General features: G+C 40.4%; 1 protein-coding gene across 7 annotated transcripts in view; it reads right to left on the bottom strand.

Annotated features, from left to right (window-relative positions):
- The window catches only part of MAMDC2 (MAM domain containing 2), a 402,628-nt gene that overhangs the window by 17,691 nt on the left and 369,905 nt on the right, over positions 1-15,032 (bottom strand). For 6 of the 7 annotated variants that reach the window (XM_019463631.2, XM_019463629.2, XM_019463628.2 and 3 more), the window contains 2 exons: positions 12,550-12,643; positions 9,495-9,647 (listed from right to left, as the gene is read on the bottom strand). In XM_019463631.2, the coding sequence (XP_019319176.2) occupies positions 9,495-9,647; positions 12,550-12,643 (247 nt within the window). The remainder of the gene's footprint in view (positions 1-9,494; positions 9,648-12,549; positions 12,644-15,032) is intronic. The other variant, XM_019463632.2, reaches the window with a different exon arrangement.

Here is a 15,032-nt window from a genome sequence, read left to right as displayed (position 1 = left end):
TATTTACTACACGAGATTGAGAGTTATAAAGGGAAAGAAGTAGAAAATTACAGTCTTTCAAGCAGTTTATAGCCAAAGGCAATATAAATGTAAATTTTAATATTCTCCTCCTACTACCCCTCATCAAAGAACAGAACACCGTATGATAACATAATCTCAGATACAGCAAGACCTTGGGTAGAACAGGCCAGAGACACAAAGATCTCATTCAAAACACTATGCTTGGTTGGTGTGCAAGAGAAGAGCAAATGCCTTCAAATTTTGAGTATAATAATAATTCATAAATAAATGATGCCAAAAAATATAATGCCAGAGACATCCTCTTGTGGATAGGTTGAGCAATTTGGAGCAGACCTACACTCCTGCTGAGAAGAAGTGGAAAAACAATGGATAAAAACTATATATTTTAGAAAACACCTGTTTTGAAACCACGAGAGTTTCCCAAACAGCAAGGACTTGAGGGTGCCAAGGTCCCAGGAAAAGGAGGTCAGTGAAGTGAATTCAACATTCTTCCCGCTGCTGTTCCTATTGGGGCATTTGCCTATTCAGTTTAGAATCTAAGCAGGGAGCAGCTAAAATGAGGCAGAGAAACCAATGGAACCCACTGCATTGGGAAGATAATAACTGGAGTTCAGGGTTGCCAAGGCAGTAAGAGCTTGCTTCAGAGCCAAGTTCTGTGCAAAAAGAGAGGCACAGAACAGTGAGCCCATCACTTGGCAATCTTCCCTTGAGGCTTGTGCTGAACGCTTAAGCAGTAGAGGGCAAGAAGAGCCTCTTGCCAAGAAGCCAAATGCAGAACAAAGTTTTCAGCAATCTCACCAGCTGAAGAGATAAAAAATTAAAGTTTAGGATGTACTGAAGAGGAGGACCCTTAATAAACCCCCAGGGCATGCTCTCAGAGAATATACCCTAGGGGTAGGGGAGAATGGAGAGGGTGGTCTAGCAAAGCAATACCTGCTCAAGTCAGCCCAGTTCCGATGGGACTGAGGTGACCTGCTTGTCTCAAGTTGTCTATTTGAGAACAGGCTGAATCGTCTCTGGAGGAAAAAAACTTCATCATCAAGGATTCTATCATTCTTCATTCCCAATGTCCAGTATTCAGTGCAAACACCAGAGATTTCAAGAAACTGGGCCAAAGTGGAGGGAAAAACAGACAAGAGAAACAGGACCACAGGTGACCCAGCTATAGCACGATCACTTTTAAGAGGTGTAAAATAACTATGCTTAGTAACTTAATAATTTGAGCATTTATATTATGTCCAGGAAATAGATTAAGATGAAGAAGTTCATGAAAGAACTTGAGTCTCTTAAAGAGAAACAGGCTGGAGGAGGGATGTGGACTACATACATGTGGAATACAATACAGAGTAAGGACCTCTTGAAAATGTGTTTCCCTATAAAAGCAGTGAGAACACTGGAAAAAAATAGTCAAATCAACTTCTTCAGAACTCTGGAAATTAACTAAAGGCATATAGCAATCTAAGAGTGTTCAAGAAAAATGACAATCTTGCTAAGAAAGATGAGCTTTTAACCTGCCCTAATCCCGTCTTAATCTCTCCTATTCCTACTCCTACTCCTACCCCGAGACATAATTGAAAACCAAGAGCTTTACAACTAAAGTATCCATAAAAAGCATCAGCCTACAGTCATTCTGCAAGGCGCAGAACTGATTTGGAGCTCCCTAAAGCCCTGTCCCCAGAAAATTATCATTATTTGACCTATTTGGCAACTTATTGAAAAGTTCCATTCTCAGGGCTTCTCTCGATTTAATTTGACTGAGGTAGACCTTACTTTGTGTGAACAGCCTTATCTCCAGGGGCTTTTGTCAAAAGCAATCAGTTAAATGATTGTTTGACATTACAACTGCCTTAGGTGATATTAACAATTGAAGCTAACAAAAGACTGACCCAAAATTGTTAAGAATAAAAAGTAGGTCCTGGGATATCTGGTGGGGGAGGGGGTTGCTTTGCAAAACTCCAAAATCTCCAAAATATTTCTGGCAATCTCCATGGCTTCTCAGAAGTTCCCATAGGATCAAGCAACAGTTGGACACAATAGTGGCCAAGTTCATGATGCATCCTTGTATCAGCTTTCCCTGGTTCCTTGCTTTGCTGCCTTTGCCCCACATTTCTGCTTCTTGGGATCACATCTCAAAAAATACTACCTGCATGCAAACCTGTATCTTGGACTTCACTTTCTTGGGAATCCTGTCTGGCAGTATCCTCTAGACCCGCCAAGTAGAACCATTTAGGAATTCCCTGAAGCTGCCATACTGCTTAGTGGTTCCATACCTTGCACGTGGATGCTACCTCACCCTGCCACTCTTCTTGGTGAACTCTCACTCATCCATCAACATGCTCCCAAGGAGAGCTAGCTGCTTCTCTTTATGTGGTTCCATCATCTCTAGAACTGAACTCTTAATACTTTACTTATTACAATTCTAGGGGCAATTATTTGGTGCACAAGGCACAGTAGATGCTCAGAAAAAGTGGAATAAATGAAGATCATCTGGATGCTGCACTGTATAAATTTATGACCACTCCCAGTTCTAAGATGTTTCATCTTATATACATGTAGCCTGTGATACTGGTGGCTTTAACAAATAAACAAATGTTTTAACGGGGCCTTTATTGGCTCATGCTTTCATTTTTGAAGGGGTGATGCTTGTCATAATGTGATCTGAGAGCCAATATATCCTCCCACATATGGCTCAAGCCATTGGAGGCTAGAGAAAGAAGCCACTCTTTCAGGGCTTAGGATACACGATAGGTGTGCAGGCTGCAGCCAGGGAGTTAAATTTACAACACTGGTTCACTGACATTAAAATAGCTCAGAAAAGAATTTACTTTCTGCTAGATGCATTTCTATAGATGTCTAAAAATACCATCAGCTTGAATATACCCTTTCCAAAAGAAGATACCCCTCTTTGGGTGAAGGGTTTTGGGGGTGAGATTATGCTGCTACATGAAGTATTGTGCCTTTCACATATAAGCTGTCACAGCTGTTCCTGGTCATTTGTGGTCTCTTAGTATCATGTAGGCGGGGAAACTCTGGTGAGACAGAGTAGACAGAATATGGCCATTAGAGCCTGCCATTCCTGAGACTCTGTCCCCACTCTACTTGTTAGTGCTGTGTGACTCTGGAAAAACACTTAACTTTTCTGAGCCTTGGTTTTCTCATGTGAAAAACAGGCACTTCCTCTAACTTTACAGGTTGTGGTAAGGATGTGTTTATGGAATGAATGTTCATGTCCCCCCGAAACTTATGTGTTGAAATCCTAACCCCCAATGTGAATGGTATTAGGAGGTAGGGCCCTTAGGAGCTGATTAGGTCACGAGGGGTGAACCCTCAACAATGGGATAAGTACCCTTTCAAAAGAAAACCCAGAGGGCTCCTTTGCCCCTTCGGCCATGTGGGGACACAATAAGAAGATGGCTGTCTATGAACCAGGAAGCAGTCTCTTACCAGACATGGAATCTGTTGGCACCTTGATGTTGGACTTTCCAGACTCCAGACCGAGAGAAATAAATGTTTGTTGTGTAAGCCATCCAGTCTGTGGTATTTTTGTTAGACCAGCTCATACTGACTAAGGCAAGATGTAAAGCTCCCAGTAAAGTGCCTGCACATGGCAAATGTTCCATAAATGATCACTAGCTAACATTATTTCCTGAGTGAAACAATTGTTACAGTAATTTTAAGAACAGACCCAAAATACCTTCCATCCGATGCTATATATGTAGGTGACCACAGCAAAATTTGCTGCCTCATCTGCATTATTGTAGATAGGCATAAAGAGATATAACCTGTAAAAGACTTTCTTTAGTTAGAAAATGGAAAGGTGCCTTGAGAACCTTTTAAAAATTTGTTTTGAAACAAGCAAGAAAAAGAATGGAGAAGAAGGCAGACCCTAGAAGCAATTTGCTGAAAAAAATCAGAATTCTCTTGATTGTGCACCAGAGAATTTCATTTAATGCATAAAGCATTTGCTGGGAGCGAATACTGAACACATTAAGAGGTTTTTGCCATTACAGTCTTTGCAGAAACATCCAACCAGCTGAAACATCCGTCAAAGTTTCAGAGAGACAAAGCAAACACCGCCATAACATTTTCATTATACAAAGCCACACCAAGTTAACTAACATGTGCCCCTATAAGCCAGGAAAAATGTAGATAAAGGAGCCAAATTATGAGTAATTGAGTATCTACTGAATGTGCTTTTGCTAGGTTTTCACAGATTTTGTGTATAGGGGGAAGGGGTAGAATGTGGTACAAACAAGTTTAGGTTATTTTAGCAGAAAGATGTGAAGGGCAGGACAAGGGCCACTTCATGCAGGAAGGGCTCACCCAGCTCCTTCCCTGTTTAGCACTAATGCTGGGGAGGGACTCTGTTATGGGCTGAATTGTATGTGTCCCAGTATCTTGGAATGTGACTGTATTTGCAGATACTTTTAAAGAAGTAATTAAATTAAATGGGGCTGTTAGGGTGTGTCCTAATCCTATAACTGGTGTCCTGATAAGACGAGATAAGGAGAAGACACCACAGGCCAAGGTCAGACAACGTGAGCACACAGCGGTAAGGAGGGCCTCTGCCAGCTAAGCAGGAGAGCCTCAGAGTGAAACCAACCCTGTCAACACCTTGAGCTTGGACGTCTAGCCCCTCAGAACTATGAGAAAATCAATTTCTGTTGTTGAAGCTGCCCAGCAGTATTTGTGGTATTTTTAGGAAGGCAGCACTAGCAAGCTCATACTGAGTCCAAATACCCGTCCCTCGAGTTATTTATAATCCAGTTGGGAAGATAAAATTGATACACACATAAAAGGATTAGGTACCTATGACTAGGCTGGCATGGGAGTGATGGAGGTAGCAGTGAGAGCCACTGCCACGAGTGATAAAAAAGCCAAGGAAGGAGAGTTCATGGAGAGGAGGAAGGCAAGGCAGGGACATCTTTGCTGAGCCCCTATTTCTCATAGCCCCGTGAGAGTGGCTTCCATACAATGACATCAGGGTTACTGGCTATTCTCGGTCTCCTTTGCTGGTTCTTCCTCCTCCGACCATTGAACTTTGGAATGCTCCAAAAGCTTCTCCCTTGGTCCACTTTTGGTTCTGCTCCTACTCCCTTAGTGCTCTCTCCCAGTCACATGGTTTGAAATATCGGCCATACCAACAGCTTCCAGAGCAGTCATCTTTCCTGAACTTCTGACTGCCCACTCGACACCTCCCCTTGAATATCTATTAAGAATCTCAATTCTGACATATTTAAAACTGGGCTCCCGATCTCCCTTATCTTCCCGACAAACCTATCCACTCTATCTTTTCTATTTAGTTGTTGACAAGTCCATTGTCCAGCTGCTCATGTCAAATCGTTGAAATCATTCTTGATTTCTCTCTTTCTCTGACACCCGTATTTAACCTATCAAGAGATTCTGTTGGCTCTACTTTCAAAATATATCCAGAATTTCGCCACTTCTTACCACCTTCATGCTACTACCCTAGTCCAATCCACTGTCATTGGTAAAATCCACCCTCACTTTACCATATACTGTCTTCTGGATGCCTCGCCTTATCCTGATGGGGCTCTCTGATTTCACTCTTGCCCCATTTCTCTTTGTAGTCTTTTCTCAACATAGCAGCCACAGTGATCCTCTCAAAGCCAGGTCAGATCACCTCCTTCCTAAGCTCAACATCTTCCAGGGTCCTCCCACTTCAGGTAAAGTAAAATCCAAAGTCATTCTTTAAAACAACAACAACAACAAATATATAAATATATATATAAATATATATATATACATACATATATATATATATATTTATTTATTTTATTTATTTATTTATTTTTTTTTTTAAAGAAATCTCTATGCCCAACACAGGGGTGAAACTCATGATCCTGAGTTCAAGAGTTGCAGGCTCAAAACAAAAACAAAAACAAACAACAAACAAAACAACAACAACAACAAAACAGTTGCACGTTCTACTGAATGAGTCAGCCAGGCACCCCCAAAGTCCTTCTGATTAATGACAAGGTCCTCTAGGGCCTGGCATACCATTATTTTTCTGATCTCATTTCCTAGCACTCATTCCCCTGCTCACCCTGCTTAGCAAAACCAGTCTCCTTGCTATTCCTGGGACACACTGAACCTGCTTCCACTCAAGGGGCTTTGCACTGGCTGCTCCCTCTACTTGGAACACTTCTTCTCAGTACCTATGAGGATAGGGACCTCAACTCTTTCCAGATTACCTTCTCAAGCAATTTATTGCCTTTTAACATACTATATCATATATGGTTAAGTATAGTCTTTGTTGTCTGTCCCCTGCCTACTAGAAGAGAAGGCCCATGAGGGTAAATGATTGCTTTGCCTGTTTTGTTCATCTGTGTTTCCAAGTACCTAAACTGAACTCGGCACATAACAGACACTCAATGAGTATTTGTTGAGTGAAGGAACAAATGAATTAACAGCATTAATTAAGCATTTATTATATACCAGGTCATATCCTAAGCACATTTTAAATGTTGTCTCATACATAAATGATACATACATAATCCTATGAGGTAGGTATTAATTATTCCACATACAGATAAGGAAGTGAGATTTAGAGAAGTTCAAGGGTAGAACTGAGATTTGAACCCTAGCAGCAGTCTGGTCCCAAAACTCTCAATGGTTTAAACTCAACCAGCAAATGAAGCAGGTAAATAGGTAAGTAGCTATAATTATTTTCATTTTTAAGATGACACAAATGAAACTTAGAGATTTTCCATAACTTTCTCACAGTTTCATACCTAGTGAGTGGGTTGACTCTGTTCATGGGTCTGTTGTACGTCCTGGGGCCTGGTGACCCTCCTCTTGCTTTTCAGAGACGCTGTCCCTCCACTGCTTACTATTTTTGCTTTGTCCTCTCTTCCATGCCATGGCCTGTTACCCAGAAAATTCCCCTATGGCAGTCCACCACAGCATAGGTCTCTTTGAGAGTATCTCTTCTCAGATCTGTTACCACTACCCTTTTGATTTTTCCGAGAAATGGAAGAAAAGCTATCAACCTTCCTCCCATCCAAGAAAAATGCACATAAATACATTGTGATTACAATGGACTTGAACTCAAGCTGATTCGTTCTTGACCTTTCTCTACTCCTCTTGTAATAAAAAGATATATCCCCACTATCTTGTTTTCTAGGGATTTTACTAAATAAATGGCTAGTTGTTTATATGCATCAGTGAGGGCTTATAGATTGATTAATTCATTCCAACAACATTTTTTGAGCATCTATAGTATACAAGGTACAAGATTAAGCCCTCTGGGGATTCAAAAACAAGGCTGGCAGTAACTTGCCCTCAAGACATTGTCGATCAGAGCCAATGAGACTGACTTTTTGTATTTTTGTTTGAGCTATCTCTTTCCATTCAATTTAGTGTTGAAAGACCTGCAGTTGCTACCACTGTCCTGCTACCATGAGATGAGAGTCGAAGATTGCAGCCAATTGAGGAAAACCAGATCAGAGAGGTGGCTGGAGAGAGAAACTGGCTCCTGATCACACAGTCTGCATCAAGTTGTTCCTAAAGCTAGCCCTAAATGCATTTTGTCTATTACAAACGGCAATAAATTATGCCCAACCAAGACAGTATTCACATATACAAGTCTTTCAATTATCCTCTTAAGTGCACTGGGTGTTGTATGGAAACCAATTTGACAGTAAATTTCATATATTAAAAAATAAAAAAAAATAAATTAAAAAAAAAAAAAAAAAAAAAATTATCCTCTTAACTTTCCTGTCTTCCAGACACAGCTGTGTGTACTCTTAGAGCCCCCTTAGAGTCTTCTACTCAGTGCTGGAAGTGGGATTCTGTCCTACCTTTGGACCAATGCTGAATCTCTTCAACGCTATGCCTTCTGGAAGCAACGCTGTCCCAGAACAGGGTAACGCAGTAGGAACAAAAGAGAAGTCAGTGGTAGGATCAAGCTGCACATCTTCTTAGTCAGGCAAGAGTGCATCAGTACCTAAGGCTACATGGACACTGACTGGGAAGGTGGCTGGAACCGAGGGCTCCTGGAAAGACCCAAGCCCCGACTGCCAGGTGGAACCCAAGCAGAAAATCTCTGTGGGTTATACCGTGGAGAGCAAGCGCTATGGGAAGAAGGGGTGGTCACAGGAGATAAGCCAGAGAGCACACTGTCAGAAATGGTAAGATGCAGTTCCCCAAAAAGCCAGTAATTTGATGTGTGTCATAACAGAGGACATTCAATAGCCATGAAAGAGTCTGAAATAGCACCAACTATTTGAACAAGTGCTCTTCTTTCAATCTCTCTTCCACTTATCCTGATTAAGGATCATGAAGTAAGAGGCAGATGAGGAAGTAGAACAGAGAAAACAAAAGAACCTTCTTCCCTTTTCTGATCTCCAAACTATGAGTTAGTGAGGCCCAAGCTGAGGGAAAGAGAGATGATTCAATTGACTGAGAAACTGGAGATGTGATTTGGATTGGACTTTTAAACACACATAACTAGGTGACCAGTCTAACACCTTAACAGGACTGGGAAGCTATGGGCTCTGCCAACGGGTGGGGAACGGAGAATGCTTTAGGATTTGTTTGAAGAGAGCTCTCCGAAGAGAAAATAAAACTGTTCCTGATTGCACCCTACCAAGTTTAGCCAAGTCAACAAACAGGTTATGGTGTAGGTTGCTCTGTGGTGTTATCCGTAGACTTCTCTTGAGGTAGGCTGTAAGAAATAGCACTATGCCACTCACCCTTGTATGTACTATCATAATGGCTTCTCTGTTAGGACCCTTGAGGAAACATCTCCGCGAGCTTCCTGTCTGGGCTAGTTCTGCTTCTCTGCACCAGGGAGAGTGCTTCCATCCAATGGACACACCAAGTGACATCAAGAGTGTCAGTGAGAAAGGTCTATTCTGCACGGTCTATTTTATCACTGACATTGTTTACAATCGCTGCACATGGTGATGACAAGTAGGTCAACGTCAGTCTGTTTTATTGGACTTCATATATTTGCTACAGAAAACACCCACACCCCCTGGTGGATCGCTTCACCTCTTTTTATCTCAAGGACACGGTGAATCATGTTTTCCATCTGTGTTTCAGTCACTGCAAAGTGTAGAGGCCGATTCCTGGAGTCTCGTCTGCCAGCACCTTTCTCATACAGGGCCTCAGTCCTGGCTCCAGTTTAGATCACTATTTTTTCTTCCTTCACACTGTCCCTCTCTCCTTTATTTTTAAACCTACTTCTCATTAAATTATTTTTGTGTGCAAATCTTTGTAATAAGCCCATTTCCATCCTCTTTGCAGCAAGATACATAAGCAAGGCATAAACGGAAAGAACATTTTTAAATGCACATATTTAATGATCTATCCCATGGGCGGAGAATCACGTGTGTAGTTCATTCTAGACACGAGACATAAATTTGCACCTTTCAAAATGCAGTGAATGACCCCCACAATGCTATTTCAGGTTTCCTTAGGAAACAGCACCATGTGGCGTAACTCACCTACCCCAGTAGTGTGATCTCCCTTTGGTCCTGTGTAGGAGGTGGGGGTTTCTCCCCTCCTCCTGTGCCAGCTGCTCCTGTTTCTTCTCTCCTGGGTAAAAGCACATTCATCTTGTTCGAAAGTACACTCTCCAGGTGGAGGTGGAAGCCCCTCTGTGAGGAAACAGCAGGTGTTGTTATTACTGAGGCACTTTCAATGAATATGCATCCCATGGCTCCCCATTCTGCATGTGTGAATGTCACCTGGCCATATGCCTGTGCTTATGGAGAGGCAGCACCCCCCCACCCCCGCCACCGGCCCCCAACTGGCAACCCTCCTATGCCAAGCTCTTGCCTCTAGCTAGAGCCTGGACTCTACCATGGGTCCTGCCACAGGGACAGAGAACGAGCAGAAATCTAGATTTAGGGGCGCCTGGGTGGCTGTCGGTTGGGTGTCCAGCTTCAACTCAGGTCATGATCTCATGGTTCATTGGTTCGAGCCCTGCATCGGGCTCTGTGCTGACAGCTCAGAGCCTGGAACCTGCTTTGGATTCTGTGTCTCCTCTCTCTCCCTCTCCTCTGTTCGAGCTCTGCCCCTTTCTCTCTCTCAAAACTAAATAAGCATAAAAAAAAATTTTTTTAAAAATCTAGATTCAAAAGTATTGGGATACTTTGAGATAGAAACTTCCTCTGACTGATGAATTTACTTGTCAGAATGAGCTTACAAAGCACTGAAAATTGGAGGCAAACTGCCTTTATGGAAATATGGAAAACAATAAATTGTCTCATGTTGGAGCTTTCTTCAGAAATCCTGGCTGAGTGAAGGGAATCCTTAGAACAACTCAGTAGTTGCTTTGGACGAGGTGGAGAATGTGCGAAAGCTAAGTGTGCTTCTGGAGGCACAGTTTAACTTGTGTGGAGCACGTGACTTAATTCTTCTGTCTTCAATATTCTTGTCTACCTTCTGGGATTGTGAGTTTTAAAGGAGATGATGTATGTGAAGTATTTAGAACATGAAGTTCTCAGGAAATGTTAGCTCAATGAATATCAGGGCTTGGTGTTTTGTCACCTGGAGCCTTATTTTCCATTTCCAAAAACAAATATTTATGTCTTTGGACACTGTCTTCAATAACTTTCATGATTATTCTTATTATTAGAATGGCGTCACCTCCCACTTAACTGGGGACTTCTTTGTCTGAACTCGGCTGTACTTCCCGCATCCAGATTCTTAGATTTCTCTAATAAACAGCCCGTTTTTTACATCTCTTGCATAATAATTATTTTACTTCATTTTATTTGACATACAGTACAAGCTGATGAAGCCTCAGTCCCTTTTCTATGCCTCAAGTGTAGAGATTTTTATCTTGTTTTTCTTTGTGTCGTCCTTGCAGTGCCTTGCAAATCAAGAGACTAAAAAAGTCTATTTTTAATTTTTTGAGGAACCTCCACACTGTTTTCCAGAGCGGCTGCACCAGTTTGCATTCCCAGCAACAGTGCAAGAGGGTTCCCGTTTCTCCACATCCTCTCCAGCATCTATAGTCTCCTGTTTTGTTCATTTTAGCCACTCTGACTGGCATGAGGTAATATCTGAATGTGGTTTTGATTTGTATTTCCCTGATGAGGAGTGACGTTGAGCATCTTTTCATGTGCCTGTTGGCCATCTGGATGTCTTCTTTAGACACGAATGGATAAAGAAATTGTGGTTTATATACACAATGGAATACTACGTGGCAATGAGAAAGAATGAAATATGGCCTTTTGTAGCCATATGGAACTGGAGAGTGTTACGCTCAGTGAAATAAGTCATGCAGAGGACAGATTCCATATGTTTTCACTCCTATGTGGATCCTGAGAAACTTAACAGAAGACCGTGGGGGAGGGGATGGAAAAAAAAAATGGTTAGAGAGGGAGGGAGCCAAAACACAAGAGACTCCTAAAAACTGAGAACAAACTGAGGGTTTATGGGGGGTGGGAGGGAGGGGTGGGTGGGTGATGGGTATTGAGGAGGGCACCGGTTGGGACGAGAACTGGGTGTTGTATGGAAACCAATTTGACCATAAATTTCATAAAAAGAAAAAAAAAAAAAAAAAAAAAAAGACAATAAAAAAGTAAATAAATGAGGAGATTATCCTCCAGGGCCAGAATGATACCACAGTTTGCCTCTTTGTTAAGGAAATAGATACCCTAAGGTTTAGGATGCAGTGGTAGTTAGGAGATACAGACCAATGATCTGGGTTGAGGTATGCGCCATTTTCTTGTTAGACATCGAGTCCAACACATAGCTGCCATCTTTATTTTGTCCCTATCCTCAATGCCTGGTCCACTGTTCCACTGTCAGCTAATTCACTTAGAAAATATTTATTTTATTATCATTTAAAAATTACATGTTTAGTATAGTATCTGTATAATAACAATTTCATCAATATTGTTTGAAAATCTGCATTCATGTAAGACATAATTAAAAATAATAATAATAATAATAATAATAATAATAATAACTAGACTAGAAGGCATTTATTTTTAATGCATTGTTTTGTGCCAGGTCCTATGCTAGGGAATCTATGTATATCATTCCCACTATTCAGGTAGGTATTACTATTATTACCTCTCTCATAGATGAGGATACAGACGTCAAGTCACATGTACAAAGTCACACACTGCAAACAAATCATCATTTTTAAGTTCCAAACTTACCACACACATCTGGAGAGGGGCACTTCTGGCAAGAAAAGCAAAAAAAATAGGCTAGCACAGATTAAAAAATATTTTTTAAATGTTTATTTATTTTTGAGAGACAGTGAGAGAGACAGAGCGTGAGTGGGGGAGGGGCAAAGAGCAAGGGAGACAGAATCTAAAGCAGGCTCCAGGCTCTAAGCTGTCAGCACAGAACCCGATGTGGGGCTTGAACCCATGAACCATGAGATCATGACCTGAGCAGAAATTGGACGCTTAACCAACTGAGCCACCCAGGCATCTCTAGCACAGATTAAATGTATTTGGCATATACTTAGAGAAACGGGATGTGTCATGCATAGGCCTGGGAGACAAAGGGAGCTTGCAATTGTGACCATCTTACCTGGAGACGAGCAGCTTCCCAACTGTACTGTAATGTCATCCAGGGCTACCAGTCCACAGTCCCAAAAACTTTTGCATAGGCTCATGAAAACCACCTGCAATTCAGAAAAATAAAACTATGAATTCCATTAACTGCATTGGAAATTCTTACAACCTAGGACTTACTTAGCCCAAAGCATGCACAAGCAAACTACAGACCCCTCTTCATTGTCCACGTGAACTACGGGTCACAGGGGCATGAGTAACAGCTAAGCATTTATACGTGACCCTGAAATTACTTCTATTCTTTTTTTAAGTAGAGTCAAGCTCATAATGATATGTGTGTCTATTAATGCCGAAATGAGTTCACATTCTTTAGAGAATTGAAAGAAGAAAGCAAGAGGTTAACTGATGGCAGAGGAAAACCTGTCAGGTTTTAAATATTTTCCCCAGATAATCCACAAAGTGCATACAGAGCTGATGGTATTCCAAGCATTTTTACACACATTTCCAGGGCAAACAGTATTGATTTTTTGGAAATGAATTTCTGGCAATGCGCTTCATTCATATTGTGAACAAAGTCCCAGTGATTTGCCATCTGGAGACTTATGTTCCATTTCCAAAGAAAAGATAAATGTCCCTAGATGGTATCACTAATAAAAGCCCTAAATGCAGTTATTTTATCAGGCCAAACATTTTTAGTCTTCTATGTGAAAGAAAAACAGATCCATACCATCAATTATTGAATTCATTGTGTCAGAGAAAGAGAGAGCAGGAGAGAAGTTTTGCATTTCTTTTTCATTAGACCAATTTTAAAATCTTTTCATACACAGGATGAGCAAAGACTACTTCCCACTTATATTAGATTCTCACTGTACTTTGTGGTTTACAAAGCTGCTTCGCATGCCTAACCTAATGTACTCTGAGCATAAAGTCATTCAGTGCATGTGCAATCCCTCAAATACAAATATTAACTCAAACAAAGACAAAGAGAGATGTAACAGAAACCAAATCTCAAATTAGGAATAATGAGAGCACTTGATTTTTTTTTTTAGATCCTGATATTATGTTATGTCTTCAACTTATCTGTGTTATCAGCAGGCTCTCTGTGCTCTTTGGTGATCAGAGCCATTAGAATACAAAATCTATTCAGAAAGACATTTAAAAAAAATTTTTTTAATGTTTATTTATTTTTGAGACAGAGAGAGACAGAGCATGAATGGGGGAGGGTCAGAGAGAGAGGGAGACACAGAATTTGAAGCAGGCTCCAGGCTCTGAGCTGCCAGCACAGAGCCCGACGTGGGGCTCGAACTCACGGACCGTGAGATCATGACCTGAGCCAAAGTCAGACGCTTAACCGACTGAGCCACCCACGTGCCCCAGAAAGTCATTTTAAAATGATGTAACAGTTTACAACTATGCAAAATACAAAACGTCTTAAAGCCAGTATCTTCAGAATAATTACTAATTATAATATGTATAAAAGTTTACTTGGACTGTATTCAGACAGCTTTAAATTATAAAAAGGATAGTTTAGAGCTACAACAATGTGTAACTCTCTCTCTATATATGTATATGTATATATATACACATATATATATTTTATGTATAATAATATATATAGTATATACATAGTATATATATACTATATATCATATATAAAACATATACTGTATATATTATATGTATAAGATATATATACTATATATAAAATATATGTACACAATATATATGCTATATATATATAATATATATATTTTGTGTATATATATAAGTATATATATATGTTTACAAGGGACAAGATGAAGGGCGGTGTTTTTGTTTTTGTTTTATCTCTGTTCATTTTTTCACCTTTATAGATTCTAGAGATTATTGGCAGGGTTTTCTACCTGCAGGATTTTTGCCGGGGAACATAGTCCTCATTTGCAAAGCAAAGGTCTATGTCATCTGCCCTGAATGTAGTTACATTTTATCAGTAATGTTTATTGTTATAGGGGAAAGAATAGTAATCTGTCTCCTAATTTACTGAATAAATTGTGCTGCAGAGAGAAAAGTCCTGGCTTTCCTTCTTTTTGGCAGTTTTAAAGTCTATTTTCCACAAGAATAGCGGAAAAGTACTTTTTCCACAAGAATCTGGGGTGGTGGAATGATTAGCCCTGTGAACCGTTACCCAAGTAAGACTCAAGCATTTAGCAGGTAATTGTATTCTAAAAAGGAGAAATAGTAACATGCTTTCAAGTGTTCGCTATAGCCTAATTTGATAATGACCATAAAACCAAACTAGCAGGCAAGTAAGCCAGCAAGCAAAAGCAATGAAACAACCCAAAATCTAAAAATATTATACAGGAAATGAATAAACTATGGTACCGTAATCTAAGAAATAGGCAAACATTAACTCTGATAGCTTGTGGATATTAGTAGTGTGAAAGTCTATTTCTCTCATAGTGTTAAGTGAAAAAAAGCTGGTTATCATAGATAAAATTAAAATTAAAATAAGATAAGTTA

This window comes from Panthera pardus, unplaced genomic scaffold (genome assembly GCF_024362965.1).
Source record: "Panthera pardus isolate Hobbes unplaced genomic scaffold, ASM2436296v1 HiC_scaffold_20, whole genome shotgun sequence".
Taxonomy (NCBI): Eukaryota; Metazoa; Chordata; class Mammalia; order Carnivora; family Felidae; genus Panthera; species Panthera pardus.
The sequence above is the reverse complement of the archived record's forward strand: the minus strand, read 5'-3'. Positions and strand labels throughout refer to the sequence as shown.